The 17,341-nt window shown below is 43.8% G+C and overlaps 1 protein-coding gene across 3 annotated transcripts in view; it reads left to right on the forward strand.

Moving 5' to 3' along the window:
- TTC7B (tetratricopeptide repeat domain 7B) overlaps positions 1-17,341 on the forward strand; it is a 1,395,621-nt gene that overhangs the window by 1,130,106 nt on the left and 248,174 nt on the right. For all 3 annotated transcript variants that reach the window (XM_078660056.1, XM_078660054.1, XM_078660055.1), the window contains one exon: positions 12,411-12,613. In XM_078660056.1, coding sequence (XP_078516182.1) covers positions 12,411-12,613 — 203 coding nt within the window. The remainder of the gene's footprint in view (positions 1-12,410; positions 12,614-17,341) is intronic.

Consider the following 17,341-nt stretch of genomic DNA (forward strand, 5'->3'; position numbering starts at 1 on the left):
GTTTAATTTCATCTTAATTTAAATCTTACCTAAGAAGATTTATCCACATGCTGAAAACAAATGTGTCCAACATGCAAGTCAGAGGGTTGGTCCTTTGAGTGGGTCGAATATCATTTTGGGAATATCCTATATTTAGGTCAGCCAAGTTCTCTGAGGCCCGTGTGCTCAAGGCAGCAGGCAATCCATATAGCAAGTATTTCCGCTGTCCTTGAAACCATCCGAACCAGATTGTACTGCCAGGCCGAAGTTCAATCCCTGGGGTGGACAGGCAAGGAGCGAGTGCACAAACCTCTCCATTTAATTTTTATTCACTTGTTTTAACAAGGCAAAGCAGCAGCTGCTTTGAGAGGAACATTGGCCCCAGACAGAGAACTGTAACTTGAAGAAAGGTGGTGCATGTTGCTTTGGGCACATGGGCCACACATGTCAACAGTCGTTTTAAGAGAAATTGTACATGAGCGTCAAGGCACCTGGGCCATCATGGGCCTGGTGTTAGGATCGAGATTCAGTTTGGATGAGACTGCATCATTGCCATCAAATTCACTCGGTTTCCTATGATGGTGAATATAATAGCGGTTGAGGTGAGGTCTGTCACTGACCCTTGGGGAGGAAAAAAGGGATAAGGGAGAGAGAAAAGGGAGACCCCCCCCAAAAAAAGATCTCAAGCACAAGGATGCACCAATGCGTTGCTGTGGTCCATCTATCAGAGGCAAAGTCAGGAATAGGTTAGAGAAAATATGAGCAAATGCAAAGTAAGAAATGTGAACCAAAAGATCGCTACATTAGCAGAGAGAATGTTACTGCTAACATTCAGAACAAGAGTGTTACCAGTCTCCCAGCAGCCTGAATCCAGCCAGAGATCCTAAGAGAAGAAAGGCAGGATAATTTGCTGAGGTGGAAGATACTGTCAACCCCCATGGAAAGAGGTGAAGTAGCTGTGAGCTCCAGATTCAGGTCCACAGAGCCAACCCCATACGGAATAAAATAAAACTGTAGTGACACAAACATGTGATAGAACATCGCGGAGTGAAGGTAACTCACCAACTGCTGTCGCAGGAGAGTATACTCAGGGGACTGTGGCTCTTATTCTATCTCTGTTCCTCCCTTCCTGGGTGTGCTCCCATAACCAGTGTTCTACCTAATCTTCGCCATAAGTGTTTCCATCTTCTGCTTTGTGACCCCAATCTATACGGTCAACCAGTGCATCCTTTAGCCATAGCCTGTTTGGAAATCTCCTTTGACGGGACATATCAGTCCTACCAATTCTGACGCTTGTCATCAATAGTTGAGATATGTTAATGCAGAGACAGTCCTCACATAGTCATTGTGTTCCAAGAAAGACACACAATGCAGGGCGTATTATATTGTATTTGTACAGCACTTACTACCCCTATGTGCGATGCTGAAGCACTTGTCCATGCGAGTAGCAGGTTACACCTTGTGGGTGTGTGGTTGGAAGAGCTTTGTCTTTGCTTTGAGCCTCTGTGGAAAGTGTCTCCATGTTGTGCATGATGAATACCAAGGTGCAGTTTTGTATTGCAGAATCCCCACTTCTGTTTATCAGCTTGGCCTGAGCATGACCTGATCCTGACTGTCTGCCATTTTAGCTCCGCCCCATTGATTAACTTTAGCCACGCCCCTCGTTTGCCATGTTAGCCACCCCCGAAGTTAAGACCTAGTTGCGCCCCTGGACTACCAAGCACCACCTGAGGTCATCACCCTTCTGTTTCATCCGATTTTCACTTCCAGCGGGGCTTGCAGGGGCAGATGGGCGTTTTCTGTCTGTCGTGAGGGTCTGTCAAACTTGTTCCACGTGCCGATCTGCGATCCGTCGATCATATGCAGAGCGCACTGTGTGCAAACAAGTCAGATCAAATGATCCGGGGGTCCTTAAAATGTGTCCAGTAGTAATACTGTGCTGTATGTCAGCCCCCCACGTGTGCTGTTCGGATTCACCGAGGTGTGAGTGGGCAAGTCTGATCAAGAGACCCAGGGTCCTTAAAATGTGTCCAGTAGCAATACTGTGCTGTACGTCAGCCTCCCACGTGTGCTTTTCGGTTTCACCGACGTGTGACTGTACCAGCCTGCTGAGGCTGATCGCAGGTTCCACGCTGCCCCTGTGTGTGAGGCAAACATAGCCTTAAGCCATGGCAGTTTTCATAACTCCAGAGCACGCGAGGCATAAATTAGTAATATTCACCGACAAATATGTGTATAAAGCAGTTTTTCATGCCGCGCTATGTAAAACACACTGAGATGTAACAGTTTACACATTTTCCATGTCGCCTTTCACATTACTTCTTTTTTCCACCATGCTGCTTAATACTGTTTCTTTAAGTTGCTGGTTGCGTCCCCTCCTCCCGCTCGATACTGCGCCCCCTCCCCCCGCTCGATACTGCATCCCCTCCCCCCCGCTCGATACTGCGTCCCCTCCCCCCCGCTCGATACTGCGTCCCCTCCCCCCGCTCGATACTGCGTCCCCTCCCCCCGCTCGATACCGTTCATACTGTACTCTAATTTTATCCCTCCTGGGTTCCGCCCAAACGGTATGAACTGTGCTTGCTGTACAGCGCTCCAACACCCCTGCGGCATGTTCAGCGCTATTTAAAAATATCTCTCTAAATAAGTGAAAGCAATTACCAAATATGTAAAAGAAAGCAGTACAGCCACAGCATTTTCCATGTTGCCCCTTGAGGGTAAGTACACATCTTGCCATTGCCTGTCTCTGAACGCGTGCTTTAAATACCGGAAAGAATATATCAGGACCGTATGCCTTTCATTCAGAGCATACGTGCAGTGCCTGCCTTCATTCCTTTATGTAAAGTGCACACACTCGTGTGATGGCCCTTTGCATAAGCTACACATATGTATTATTTGCTTGGTTCAGCAGTGCACCAAACAGAATACACTCGGCGTTCTCTTCCAACACAAATCTGGCGTCTTCTAAGCTGCTACCTTCACAATGTAGTGTGGCCTAGTGGCCTGAGCGGTCGGCCTCGGAACTGGGGAACCGGGTCGAGTCTCGACAGCGACGCTCAACATCCTGTGATTCTGGGGAAATCACTTCATCTCCCGGTGCCTAACACAATGAATCAATGTGCCCGTCTGTATGCAACTGGTGCTCATGTAAAGCGCTCTGATTCCTCCGGGTCTAGTTCAGCGCTATATAAAAATAGCACATTAGATTAGGTCCCCAAAGCCAGATATTACAGGCAGAAGAGGTGGCCGCATCTCAGGAATAGCATCGGCTCTGTTGGTTGTGTATTTTTTATACCACTAGTTCTTATATAAAGAATAACGCGGCTTTAGTTGAAGCAGCTGTATTTGTTCTTGTACATTTATTTATATAGCGCTTGCTACTCGTGACGACTGACGAGGCATTGAAGCGCTTTGCAGCGAGCAGCATAACAAATTCCCATTTTACACTCCTGGGCAGGTCGTGTAACTAGACACGAATATGGTGTACTTCGGAGAGCAGCAGTGCACGTTTCGTGCACACAAACGCAGTGTGCACGACAGCGGTAGCAGCAGTTCAGGCCCCCTGGAACAGAAAGCGCAGAGCAAAGGCAGTAGCCGTCCAGTATCTGCTCACTGTACTGCAGCACATGCAGCTGTTGTGCGAGAGAGACAGACACCACGCATATCCACGATGTAACTCCTATAGGTGCAGCAAGTGCAGTGACACCATGACCCAGAACCCTTAGGGGCCCATTGACCCCTGATAACTGCTGTATTTCTCTTCCTCAACAGCAGTCAAAGGGTCCATTTTCCCCTGGTTGCATCAGGGTCCGTGGCATGGTTGCTACACATAGGTACCAAACAGTACAAACATCCCTGGCACACAGCAGTGATGCAGTGTCGGTTTATTAGAAATAGTTTTAAGTCCTTTCAGTTTTGTGGCTCCAAAGATTCACATGCTATCTTGTAAAAATATTCTGGCTGCTGCCGGGTGCCCCGAGGCCTGATCTCTGCTAAACGGCAATGGTTTTAAAACTGTTGGCGCCCCCAGGGAAGGTGCAGGCGGATGTCAAGGGTGGGTGCGGTTCTGGCACAGAAAAGCACTTAGCCTGTCCCAGACGAGCACAGACAAGCATCATTTTTGTAAAGAGTAATGCCATATTATGAACGGAGACAACGTGTCATGGGGCAGAAATTAACACCTTTTTGTCACTCATGACCTGCTGGTAGTAGGTGTCAAAGAAAGGATTCCAGATTACCTCTAAACTCCCACCGCTTCTGTCATCCGAGCGCCTGTTGGAAATAATGTATTAAATTGCGCTTTAAAAAAAGATAACTGAACTTAACCTCAGTGTTCGAAATATGAAACATATTCACAGTTCCTAAGTGGCCCCATGCCTGGTGCAGCAACATAAGTTACTCGTGGTATTTTAGTAAACAGCTTATTGCATTTTGTGTTTAGATTTGTTAATATGGACTCAAAAATCCCAGCATGCATCGTGCTTTTGGTTGGACTGGCTAAAGGTGACACTCCTAACACAGAGTTGATTCCCAGCAGCGTATGATAATGTGAAAATATAAACGGCAAGAATGAACATCCATAGTTGTTAACATTTTCTTGGCTGCCCTCCACATCCTGTCACACATTTTGGCTCCTTTGCTTACACTGTGTTTTAATGTTAAAAATGGGATATATTATTAGAAGAAAGTAACACTTAACTTTGCTTTTGGACTATTCTTTTAAAATATCCCTACACCCATGTGGTTTGCTTGCTTTATTTTACAGTGCATATGCTGATTGTAGTAAATTAAGAACACTGCTGCATGTCAGTTTTGTCAATATTTCTCGTAGGGTGGGCCCATAAGCCTCACTGAAACTCTTCTACTGGCTTGAAGTATTCAACGTTTTATGGAATAAATGTGACAAATGTTTCTTATTTTGAGGTAGCCGTATTGCATGAATTGGAAGTAGGGAGGGGTGCAGCATTAAAAACACTGAAGGCTTTGCTCCAGGGCCCCCTGTCCGTGTAATCCACTCGGCACTTGCACACTGAAGTCTGAAAGCTCCAATAATAACCCAGCAGATCACCACCTCCTACTCAGTGAGACTGCTTTCATCACTCGGAGTCAAACATGCCTGGCCCCTCAGGAGTGCGCCTGTGAGATGGAAGTATTTAATGCCATGAGCAGGCAGCTGTGCCAGCTCAGGAGGTTCTCCAAGACTTTTCTCACTTCTTAGCAGGTGCACCCAAGTAAGTATTCCCCTGCGATCATTTGTAATGCTAAGCCAGGCAGAGTGTCCCCACCTTCTGCTGGAGAACTGGCACGGGTCCTGCTCCAATTACAGGCCGCATTAATATTAAATCTATCTGGGCCACTGACCTGAACTTTGCCCCTCCTACGCCAATCGTGGTGTTATCTTCCCTGTGCTCGGACTTTGGTTTCTTGTTTCTTCAGAGGGCAACCCCTGACTCTCCTTTCCATCGCCTCTCCTCCCACAAGCCAGTTTTCTTTTAATTTGTTTTTCCGAACCGCGCCTAAAGAACTAGCATTTGCATTTTAAAATCCTCTTAAAACAAGTCTCCTCTGCCTGGTGCGACCTTATACCAGCTACTTCAGACAGCGATGATTTGTTTCCTCACCTGGTCGAACGTTTTGCTAATGTCACTTCTTGTTGTGGTGCATCTGGAGTGAGCATACATTCTTACCACATTCACAGAGCACATAATACAAGATGTACTTTAGCAGGATTGATTAAATGCTGGGTTTATGGATTTTGCTTTACATTCAAGTCACTTTCCAATCCCTTTGGTCTACTATCGCGATCACAATGAGTCTTTTCCTTTCCTTGTGTATTTCCCACTCTCAGTGTAAGGTGTTTACGGCAGACCATGGTCCCCAAATTGGTTTTTTATTTCTTAGGGCAGCCTCTGCCCTCAGAGACATATTTTTCAAGTAGCACACACCAATCCATGTCTGTGCGCCATTTTGTGGTGGTTGGGGCCTCATAAAGTGACTGTATCATGGGACGGTGTCATTATTTCCGTGTTATAACGCGTGCATTCATACTGTGTTGGTGAGTCGCCGCCCCATATCCCCAGAAGCATCAGCAAGTCATCTTCTGCGGGTGTACCTTCTAGTATTGAGCTTTGCGTGAACTAACCTTTTCTTTTGATTTAGAGCAGTGCCATGTAGTATGTGGAAAGTTGATTGCTGTTGATTTAATGTTTCATGCACGTTTGGCTTTTGCTGAGCTACTTTATTTCAGAACTGTTAAATAGGCAATTCCACTTAAATATCGAATGCACCCAGCGGGGAAAGAATAATGTACATGGCAACTGGCCTCTGCTAAGCACCATTCTCTACAACTACACCCACAAAAACTTTTTGTTTCAATCATTTTGCACGCCTGATCTTTTAAGGTATCTATGTAGGCACTATATTTGGCATTGTTCCCATTAGATAAAGGAAGCGATGTCCAGGATTCTTGAATAAAGAGACTTTTGCCCTCTTGGACTTGTACCTTAATTACTGTGTAGTAAAACTGATCTCTGATGTAAATCATTTATCTTCAATAATTGGTGTATGCTAGTTGTGTGTTCCTTTTACTGCCAAAAGTAAAGATAACAACGGCATGACCAGTCGTGAGAACCTGTGAAAAGCAGCCATAAAATCCTGGCTACTGGAATGGAGTATGGCGAAAAAAAGACCATATTAGGTTGTGCTGAAGTGCTATCCATGTCTTTTCCCCATTGCAGGAAGATAAGGTGGCCTACACATGTTTCAAAGGGAGTTTCCTTGCTCAGATAAGTCTTCTATCAAAGGCTTTTACACCAAGCGAAGGAGAGCGAAGGTTAAGTAATTTGTTCAGTTTGGCCAATGGGAGGGATTTGTGAGCCTAGATTGTTGTCTTTACTGCAGAACATTCAGGGCCCTGCCACACAGAGATGTAATAAGAAACAGCGCATCAGAGAGCCATGTACACCACAACGCACATACCTCACTAAGGCTTCAGTTCTCAAAAAGGCACTGATCTTTATAAGGCCTGTTCACGGGGGTGAGGGTCTTTTTGAAACGTGGATGGATTATGAGTAAGCAGTGGTAATCCTAATAGAAAATAAGGAAAATGTAGAGAACAGGAGCAACAGGATTGTAATCATTGAAAAACTTGAAGTAATCATAGGGGAGTATTGGACGAGTGATAGCAAAGAAAAGACTATCGACTAGTGAAAGTCACAGGAAGGAAAGTGTGCGAATACTTTTGTTGCCATCATTTCCTTGTGATTATTTATGACATTTTTCAGCCTCTTTGAACCAAGTGCCCAGGCTAAACTCTTCCTCATAAATGTTACAGATTTGAATGCTAACTTTCTGCCTGGTGAAAATTGATGTTTGTTCTTCACCTCTGGCTTTTGAAAATTCAGCATCGCACTCCACTCCAATCCTCTCGGTCCTCAAAATGTTCCTCTTGTTCCTTCAACGATGAGACTGATGGGACTTTCTTTGGTTGTTGAATCAAAAAGTGGTATACACCATGGCTTGCTTCATATGGTTGTGTATATGACGCTTTGGCCTCCTACCCCTTCGCTCCTATCCCCTATTAGCACTTTCAGTGATCTTTGCAGCCCAGATTATTCCCAGTTCCATCGAATCAGGGATACAGACAGATTTTCTAACATCACTGCTTGTGCCCTGACTTATGTTTCAGTGATGTAAGTTGCCAGCCCGGATCCATCTTTTCACACACTTAGCCAAGCAGCTCCCACAGATCATGCTATGACTCCTTTCCCATTTTGCTCCCTACAAGCTGTACTCTCACGTGATGTGTATGCTGGGGCAGGTTCGTCTGTGGAAGAGACCTTCTTTTTTGTAATTTATTTTTTTAACCTGTGAATCTGGCTCAATGGGGAGTGACTGCGTTTGAATACTAGAAGGGTTCTGAGTGGGGAAAGATTGGTGTATTTATTGGTGTATGTGGAGCTTGCTGGGTATTACTGCAAAAACAAACCGTAAGATTTGATACGTTGTTGCAGTGAAGCAAAAGCAGTGCTACCCAACGTGGGCATTTCTGTTTACTGAAAGGAAATTCATAATCTATATATCTGTTCCCGTGGCAATGTGCCGCACTAAAATGGTGAAAATATTGACGCTAATATTCTGTCATAAGGCAACCGCATTGGGCACCTCTTTAGATTCAGAGATGGATATGGGTGCTCGAAGAAAGCATCCCTGGTGTGCAGAGGGTTCTCCCGATATGAGGGATATGATGCTGGCCAAGTCAGCGAGCAGGCATTTGCAAGCTCAGCAGCTTTTACTACCGAATCCATTGACGATAGACCACAGGCTTCCCCATCATGCCTCCTTCTGGCCATGAAGGCGCTGAACCTAAGTCACCCCCACTCGTACCAGCACATATCCATGAGAGAACCGTGGGAGGACATCTCCAAAGGAATAGGCCTATCGAGGAGCTATGTTGAGAATACACATAGTCTACTCCTTACCCCTCAGTGTGCATTTTATGCTGTAGAAGTCAGTTGGAGCTGCTTTTATATCGAGTTCTCAAAAATATTTTTGCAGTCAACGATTTAATATTAACAAATGTTACCCAACTCAGAAATAGCCTATTGAGGATAGGCACAGAAAAGCAAAAAGATTGCAGTACATATTATGATTTGACCGTCTTTTGTTTTAGCTTTACATAAGAATATACATTTGTTGCTGCACAGTTTGTTATAACATTTAATACACACAGAGCCCTCGGGTCTGCTGCACCAATGAAACGTCAAAGAAGGGGTGGGGGTTTCCCTTTTGAGGACGGTTTCCCTCACACACCAATGGTGTCATGCTTCATCATGGGGAATCCTCTTCGCATCATGAAGCCTAGTCATGATGCAGACTACAACCCACTCACTGCGAGGGTGGAGCTTAGGGATGTTTTTAGATTGGAGGAGTTATTTCTAAAACCCAATGTGAACTGATGGGGTGATGGGAGAAGAGCAGTGCAAGTACGTGAGTGAATAAAACTAACTACAAGGTTAGCCTACTGAACTTTATTTATTTGCTAACTTGTGCAAGGGTTTAAAACAGAAAATGAAGAGAACGACTGCAGACATTAGATTTAGCCGTACTAGATGGTGATCAACATGTTTCAGTCTAAGACCTAGATAGTGTAGTGGCTTTCATCAGGATCTCTATAATAGCTACTGCTGTGTAAAGGTGAACAATCAACAAGAAAAATAACAACGCATCAGTGTGTTGAATGTAAATACTAAACCAGTGATCCAAGCAGTTCAAGGGAACGGATTTACCGGTAGGACCTGTGAGTGATGTGCCTTACATTGTTCCATGTGTGACATTTCTAAGTGGGCAAAATCAACAACATATAATTCATCAACTTCACTTACAAAAGAAATAATCAAAAGTCTATCATTCCACAAAGGATGTGTGTAGTTGTAAGACATGTTATGCCCTTGTAGCAAATTATCTATGATTGACGTCACTCACCTGCAGTAGTCAGGTGAAATGACCCATCTGTCCATGTCATATTGCCTAAGGTGCACACGCTCCTCCAACCTGTTAAATAGAGGTTTTGGCGTTACAAGAAGTTCCATCCATTGTCATGAGGTTTGACAAGCATAAAAAGAAGTAGAGACCGAATCCAACTCTATAGGGCGATAAAGTTTTAGACAGACTTGAAGTACACAGTGGAAGGCCAATCCAGAGGGTATTCATTAGCAAGCAGCGATCTGTGCATGAGTGGGTAAAGATCCGTTTTGTATTCGGAGAGGCAGCGGGTGGTACGGTCCTAATCAGATATATGCTGGAGACGAAATTGTTATTTAATTAGTCCCCTTCGCCCCACCTGGGTTATTCAGTAGTGCACACTGGTTTTAAGCACATTATTACGACCTGGGGTTTCCATAGGCATCCTAACGGCCACAAATATTCTGCGCTGCCCCAGACGCTTACATAACATGAGGTTGTTGTAATAAGCGTCTGTATTTAATTGTCATCAGCGCCGCATAAGGCATTATTTGAGCGTCTATGCGCTCCCGGAATATGAGATCGCCATAAGATGGTAGCAGTGCCTAGTAGGCACCCTGAGTAGACATGTCCTAGATCGCCACCGTTCTAACATAGTATAATTCATACTTCTTTTGGTAGGCGTATAGTCAGGACAAATAGAAATCTCTATCCAATTTTTTGCAATCACTGGGGTATTTCATGATTAACTAGTGGTAAATATAAATTGTAAAATGTAAATTGATACTTGTATAGCGCACTACTCACCTGCAAGGGTCTCAAGGCGCTTGTACGAATACCGCTGTGGAACCCATCCTGGCTTTCCCTGTGAGGTGTCCACTCCTGGGCACCCCCAAGGTGGAGGCCAGGCATCCTTAGCGTTGTGGGGGCCGTTGTGGAGATTAAGCAAGCTATTGCCCAGAGTTGCAGAGTGGGACTCCATGATTGGAATAGGCACCGAGGCGAGAATTATCAGGTCCGTGGAATTTTGAGCCCAAGACCCGCCGAGGCGGGGAATTGAACCCTGGTCCCGGGCTAGACATCTGCATCAGGGTCTGCCGCTCTAACCATTGAGCCACACTTCTCCAGCGAAGTGTGAACATTATAGCAGACGCAGACTCGAACATCATACATTTTTACGAGGTCATTCAAATAAGCGTTTCATATTAGACGTCATGGACGCCGCCTCAGTAATTTTTTGAGCTTGTTCTCAAGTCCACCCTAGTAGGGGAACACTACCATTACCCCTGTGCCACAAGGTTTGTGGTTGTTTGCATAGTCATAGCATACATGAGAAACCACCTGAGACAGCTATCTATGTGTACTTCAAGTCTGTACAAAACAATTGCCCTATAGAGTTAGATTCGGTCTCCACTTCTTTTTTATGCTTGCCAAACCTCATTACAATGGGTGGAAGTTCTTGTAACGCCACAGCCTTCATTTAACAGGTTGGAGGAGCGTGTGCACCTTAGGCAATTTGACATGGATAGATGGGTCATTTCACCTCACTTTTGCAGGTGAGTGACATCAATCGTAGATAATTTGCTACAAGGGCATAACATGTCCTACAACTACACACATCCTTTGTGGAATAATAGACTTTTGATTATTTCCTCTGCAAGTGATGTTGATGAATTATATGTTGTTGATTTTGCACACTTTGAAATGTCACACATGGGAAAATGTACAGCACATTTTGAAACTGATTTAATTGCGCGGCATGTTGTTTATGTCTCACCCACAGATCCTTCCGGTAAATCCGTTCCCTTGAACTGCTTGGATCACTGGTTTAGTATTTACATTCAACACACCGATGCATTGTTATTTTTCTTGGTGATTGTTCACCTTTACACAGCAATAGCTATTATAGAGATCCTGATGAAAGCCACAACACCATCTAGGTCTTAGACTGAAACATGTTGATCACTATCTAGTATGGCTAAATCTAATGTCTGCAGTTGTACTCTTCATTTTCTGTTTTAAACCCTAGCACAAGTTAGCAAGTAAATAAAGTTCAGGAGGCTAACCTTGTAGTAGTTTTATTCACTCATGTACTTGCACTGCACTTCTCCCATCACCGCCTTCAGCTCACATTGGGTTTTAGAAATAACCCCTCCAATCTAAAAACATCCCTGTGCTCCCGCTCGCAGGGAGGGGGTTGTAGCCTGCATCATGACTAGGCTTCATGATGCGAGGAGGATTCCCCATGATGAAGCATGACCCTATTGGTGTGTGAGGGAAACAGTCCTTAAAAGGGAAACCCCCACTCCTGCACCCTTCTTTGATGTTTCATTGTTGCAGCAGACCCGAGGTCTGTGTGTGTATTGAGCTTTTCAACTGGTGAGTTTGCCCTTGTTGGTCTTTCATATCTCCTCAGGCTGCCCTTGCGTGTATATATACATATCTATATATGTTATAACATTTAACCATGGCAGCTTTGTTTGGGTTTTAAATTATATGAAGACTTAATTTTTCCTACGGCTGAGCTCACACCAGTTTGTGGTTCTTTACCTGAGAATGCAGTTTAGTACTAACCCTGTTACACAACGCACACACATGTCACATTGGCAGTGAGCATAGACTCCCTTTCTTCTAACATAGAAGAACCTCCCAGCACATGCTGCACCAAAATGTGCGATGAGCAGAGGTTGCGTTTGCAGTAGATGTAAGTTTGTGGAGCATTGTGCTTTTAGATCTTGAGCTAAGCAACATGGAATCCTAAACGTAGATCTTTTGGGGTTTGACTTGACTGCTATATATGTGGATGCTGACTCTGCTGGTGACCCCATGAGAGTAGCAATGTAGACTAGCTTAAGAGACAGTGAGTGATAGCTAGAACTCCACAACGAAAATGCTCCCTTTTTGTTTGCTATAATGTTTTTCAAAGCAAAGGAGTCTAAAAGAAAATTGTTTGTTTGATGTCCTTACAGCTGAAGTGTACATTGGCATTGGGAAGCCTGCTGAAGCCACTGCGTGTACCCAAGAGGCCGCTAACCTCTTTTCAATGTCTCACAACGTTCTTTATATGAGGGGCCAAGTGGCAGAGCTTCGAGGAAATATTGACGAGGCCAAGCGTTGGTATGAAGAAGCCTTATCGATCAGTCCCACTCATGTGAAAAGCATGCAGAGGCTGGTAAGTCTATCAAGCGATCAGTGTGACCCGTGGAGAGTAAAGTATTATTCGTTTTATGCATGTTTGACTATGTGCTAAGTGTGAACACCTGCTGTTTTGAAAAGTGTCTTGCCCAACAGCTGCCAGTCAAAGTTTATCAGTAATCTCCAGAATAACAAGCTTCAAAAGATAGTTTCTTTCAGCGTATTCTCAGTATACTAAAATATCCCCAGGTATCAGAACAGACCTGGACATTTTTTTATCACAGCTTTGATCGCTAGTGACACCTGTGTGCTACCCATCACAGAGTTGCAGTGCCATCAGCAGATGTGCTGGCACAACTCCAGTAAGTTGCCACTCATTGTCTAATACGTCAGGTCTTTTTTCTGCGCATAAATGCTAAGAACAGTTGTTCACCTCACTCTCTGGGTGGTTTTATTTAGGTTTGATGGGCGTTTTGTGATTTATGTTGAGTGTTTTCTGTTAATTGTGCCACCTAAGGATGATTTTAGTCCAAGTACAAAGAGTTGGAACGAGAAGTTGATGACCCCCTTTAATAAAAGCATGTGGTGCCTGGAGCTCAGTCTCTACAACAAAGACCAGTTCACATTCCACACTCAAGACCTTGAAAGAAGGAAAGGCTAAAACCTTGGCTACCCCATTTAAATGCCATGTAGCAAGATAGGAGAACAACGAGTAAAACTCCAATATTCTACCTTTACCTCTAGGCACTCAGTTAAATTGACCTATCATGAGCATGTTATGCTGTGTAAGTCAGTTGGAGAACTTACTTTCCCCTAATACTCTTCCTCAATCAACAAGTTGTTGAAACTGGTCTAAATAACCTTGATCTCAAGGAACTAAACGTTTTTCAGGCGATTACGACTACATTTAAGGTTGTTGCCTCAAGATCAGCTTTTACTTCTGCACCTGATGCTTGTACTTTGGATGCAAGTTCCTATGATGTCCAACCGTGGTCTACATCGTTGGTGCATGTACTATCTACGTTAGCCCCTGTTCACAGTGAAGATGTAGCCCTTTAAGATGCCCCGCACCCTTGTGCTTCCAGTCGGTGCCTACCAGCATCATGCCTCTCCTTGCAACACTACAGACACGGCCAAACTTGACAAACGCCTCTGCCTGGATTTTGATCCAGTTCAGAAAATGCTGACTACTCTTAAGCAAAATACCTAGGCTCCCATAATGAGATGCCCAGATTTAGGTTAGGAGCTATGGGTCAGGAATAACTGGTTCCAGGTGGAACCTCATTACGTAAATCCATCCATCATAAAAATGTTTTACCTTAACTGGGGAATAAACGTGTGGACCCAGGAATACCAAGTTATTTTTGCCTGTTTAGGCCAGATTCTGGAACCAAATCCACTCAGATTTGCCACCTGGTCTGAGCAGGTGGTAAATCCAAGCAGTCGATTAAGGGGGTGGAGTACAGGATGCTGTCTGGGGGCAGGAGAACTGTATGCTCCCACCATGAGTCGGATGGGGTCTGGGATGTGCTTCAGGAATCTGTCCCTGCTCTTTCAACAGCGGTTTTGCCTAGCATGAATCCATACCTGGTACAACCAGTTATGGGTGCAGGAACATTGAGAAACTCTGAGTTGGTTGAGCAGTATCGCATGCCCCTGCCGTCCAGCTGTTAACAATATATTTAATGGTAGAGAATCAATCTGGGAGAGCAGTTCTTCACCCCAGTTGGAACTTGCACTATAGTAACACATTCTTGCTCAGTGACAATCTCAAAATGTTGATTCCTGCCAGTTCATGCCATAGTTGAAATTCCAGGATTAGTTGGTGTCACTAAACCACTAGGATACCTATTTCATGAAAGTTGTTGTGGTGCACCTGCACAGGTTGCTATCTTTGTGTAGTTGTACTTGTATGATTGGCTACTCACGACAACTCTCCATCCATGGTTGCTAACCACTCTTGTCAGACTTGTGGTCTGCTTTTTAGGCAGGTGTCCGTGATCATTATATGATCAAGGTTTCCTTGATTTCTTGTTCTGTTTATTTGAGCAGTCCTCAAGATCATTTAAGGAGTGAACATGTTGGTTTTTCCTTGTTTTTAGGCATACTTGTGGATTCTCTCCTTATAAAGAGCCTGAGTAGACTTTGGCGCTGGGTATGTCGGAAACTGCTCTGCTTTATCTCTTTATTCGAGGACTCGTTTGTTAAATTGTAGTGGTGTTGCCAGGAAGACAACATGCTTGTGGTTGAACCTTTCCACAGAATCTGTCACCGGGGTACCAGGAGATGTGAGGGGTGGGATCAAAGGCTGCTCCCTCTTTGTTTTGAGAGCTTATCTGCAAGACCTGTCCATCAACAGATTGTGGAGACTGCTGGAGACTCCATGCAGTGTCAACACTGTGGAGCTCTGTGCGATTTGCTTAGCTCTGCTGGCTTCCTTACCGGGTGCTGAGGTCCATTTGGATAACACCACAGTCATACACCATGTGTACATGAGTTGAACTCCTTTTGACTCTGCAGTCATAACTTCACTCTTTTGAATTGGGCTGTGGTTCAAATTGTTTTGCTTTTGGTGATTTGGGCATTTGTGGATGCCAGGAATTTTATCAAGGAACAAGACCTCAAACAAGGTCATCAAACCTCATTCACTTTGCCTCACATGTAAACAAGTGTACTTCTTTCTGCTCAAGAGATTTACCATTCAAGGCGTTTGTCGGGTGCATCTCTGTTGCACTGGAATTTGTCTTCACTACACACTACACCTGCTTCCCATGCATCGTCTAATTCTGATAAAACCTAGACATTCCCCTTAATAGACGTGACATTGATTCCAGACTGGGCATTGAGAACCTTGTACTTAAAATGTCTGGATCTAAGCTGGTCCTCTCTGATTAGACTCACTTTTAGGGTGGATTTTCTGTCGCAACAAGAGAGAGGAATATCGCATACTTCTTCAAGCATCCTAGCCTTGCATGCTTGGAGACAAATAAACTTTCCTTAGCTAAATTTCCATTTAGGTCTTAATTGATAGGGTGTGTTGAGAATGAGACCCTCCTTCTTTCCAGAAAATTGTTTCAGAGTTTAAGTTGTCACATCCTTCATCTTTCTCCTTCCATATCCATCAAAGCTAGATGAATGATTAGACTGTTTGGATCTTAGAGCCCATAAGTTTTATGTTCACTGCAGTAAAGAGTACTATTCTATTGACCATTTTTTCCGTGGGTTTTACCGGTACAATGTCATTTTTAAATGAACAAATGCCATATGGATTGTTGTTTTCTGTATTTAGTTTTGTTATACAATTTCAAGCTGGCATTAAATAAAAGACATTTGACTATTCCTCCATTTGACCTATTCCAACAGGAGCGACTTGCCACAGCTATTCTGCTCGGACTATTGCCCATTCATTTATGAAGAATTACTTGTTGAATCTGAGTGCTTGAAATTGTGATGTCGCAGTTTTTATAGAAAGTCCTATCCCTCGCAGATCACCTTTGATGGGGCTTACTGCAGAGGGTACCTTTCTGTGAATGGAAAATCTGTGAGATGTATCATCTACTAGAAGAGAGATTTACTTTACTTAGTATAGTATTTTTTTCTTCCTGATGAACACTCTATCTTGTCACAGATTCACCATCATCCTCTTTGGGTGCTGATTGTATTCTTCTTTGGAAGGGTTGTTTCCAACTTTCATTTTATGTTCTTTTCCTCCTAGCCTTCCTGATTTGGTGCTTTTACTGGTGCTTAGTTTGGGGTAACATTTTAAATATGTGCTGATTAGGGAGTAAATTGGTGTAGCAGTGGGAAGTGTGGTAGATTGGAGGTTAGAACTGAAGATGGAAAGGTTGTGTGTGGTTAATTAGGACCTAAAGTGGGTTGTTTAGTATGTAGGTGGTTAAATCGGTTTTGTGAGTAATGCAGTGAGCACTTTGAACTCAGGATGGCGAGACCTGCTGGTCTACAGGCAGTTGGGGTACATGGGTAGAATGGCAAGCAATTGAGTAGGCACCTGAGTAGAAGAATTAACTCGCATATAGTGGATAGATGAGTGAATGGAAAGACAGTAAGGCACATTCACAGATTGGCGGGTAGAATTGTGGGCTCATCCATGGCAGAACAACAGACCTATGGCCTCATGGGTAGAATTGTATGTATGTGCTGAAAGTTATTACGTTAATGGAGTGTAAATGGGTAAAAAGAGTTGACAGGCTAGATAGGTCAATAGGTGGATGGGTTTTTGATATAAATGCTCAGTCTGTTTTTTTTGTATATTAAACTGGTTTGCAGCAATCTTCAATCCATTCTGTAGTTTTTGCCTTAAAATAATCTGATGAGTTATATATCTAATGAACCTGTGTTTTTTCTATTACAAAAGGACAATTGTGAGAGAATTGGAGAGGGGAGTTTAATTCTCTTGGCTGCCAAACAGCTGCAGAATGCATCTCATATTCAACCTTTTGTATTCAAAAGGCTTAACTGGATGCTGTCTAGGTGCTCGTGTATTATTCAGAGAGGCATTTCTCATTCATCCCTAAGGGAACGCACGAGACAATAGATCAAATAGTAAAATCGCACAAGGGAAAGTTTTGTGTTTCACCTTTCTTCTGCCTTTCAATATATCCGAGCCCATTAAAAGATGCTGAAAGTTTACCTTCTGGTAGAGCGAGGCATGACACTACAAAGAAAGAGTTTCCTATAAAAGAAACAAACACATTACAGACTTCACTTCTATATCCACCATTTTGAAATAGGCTTCTGATATTAA

This window comes from Lissotriton helveticus, chromosome 9 (genome assembly GCF_964261635.1).
Source record: "Lissotriton helveticus chromosome 9, aLisHel1.1, whole genome shotgun sequence".
Taxonomy (NCBI): Eukaryota; Metazoa; Chordata; class Amphibia; order Caudata; family Salamandridae; genus Lissotriton; species Lissotriton helveticus.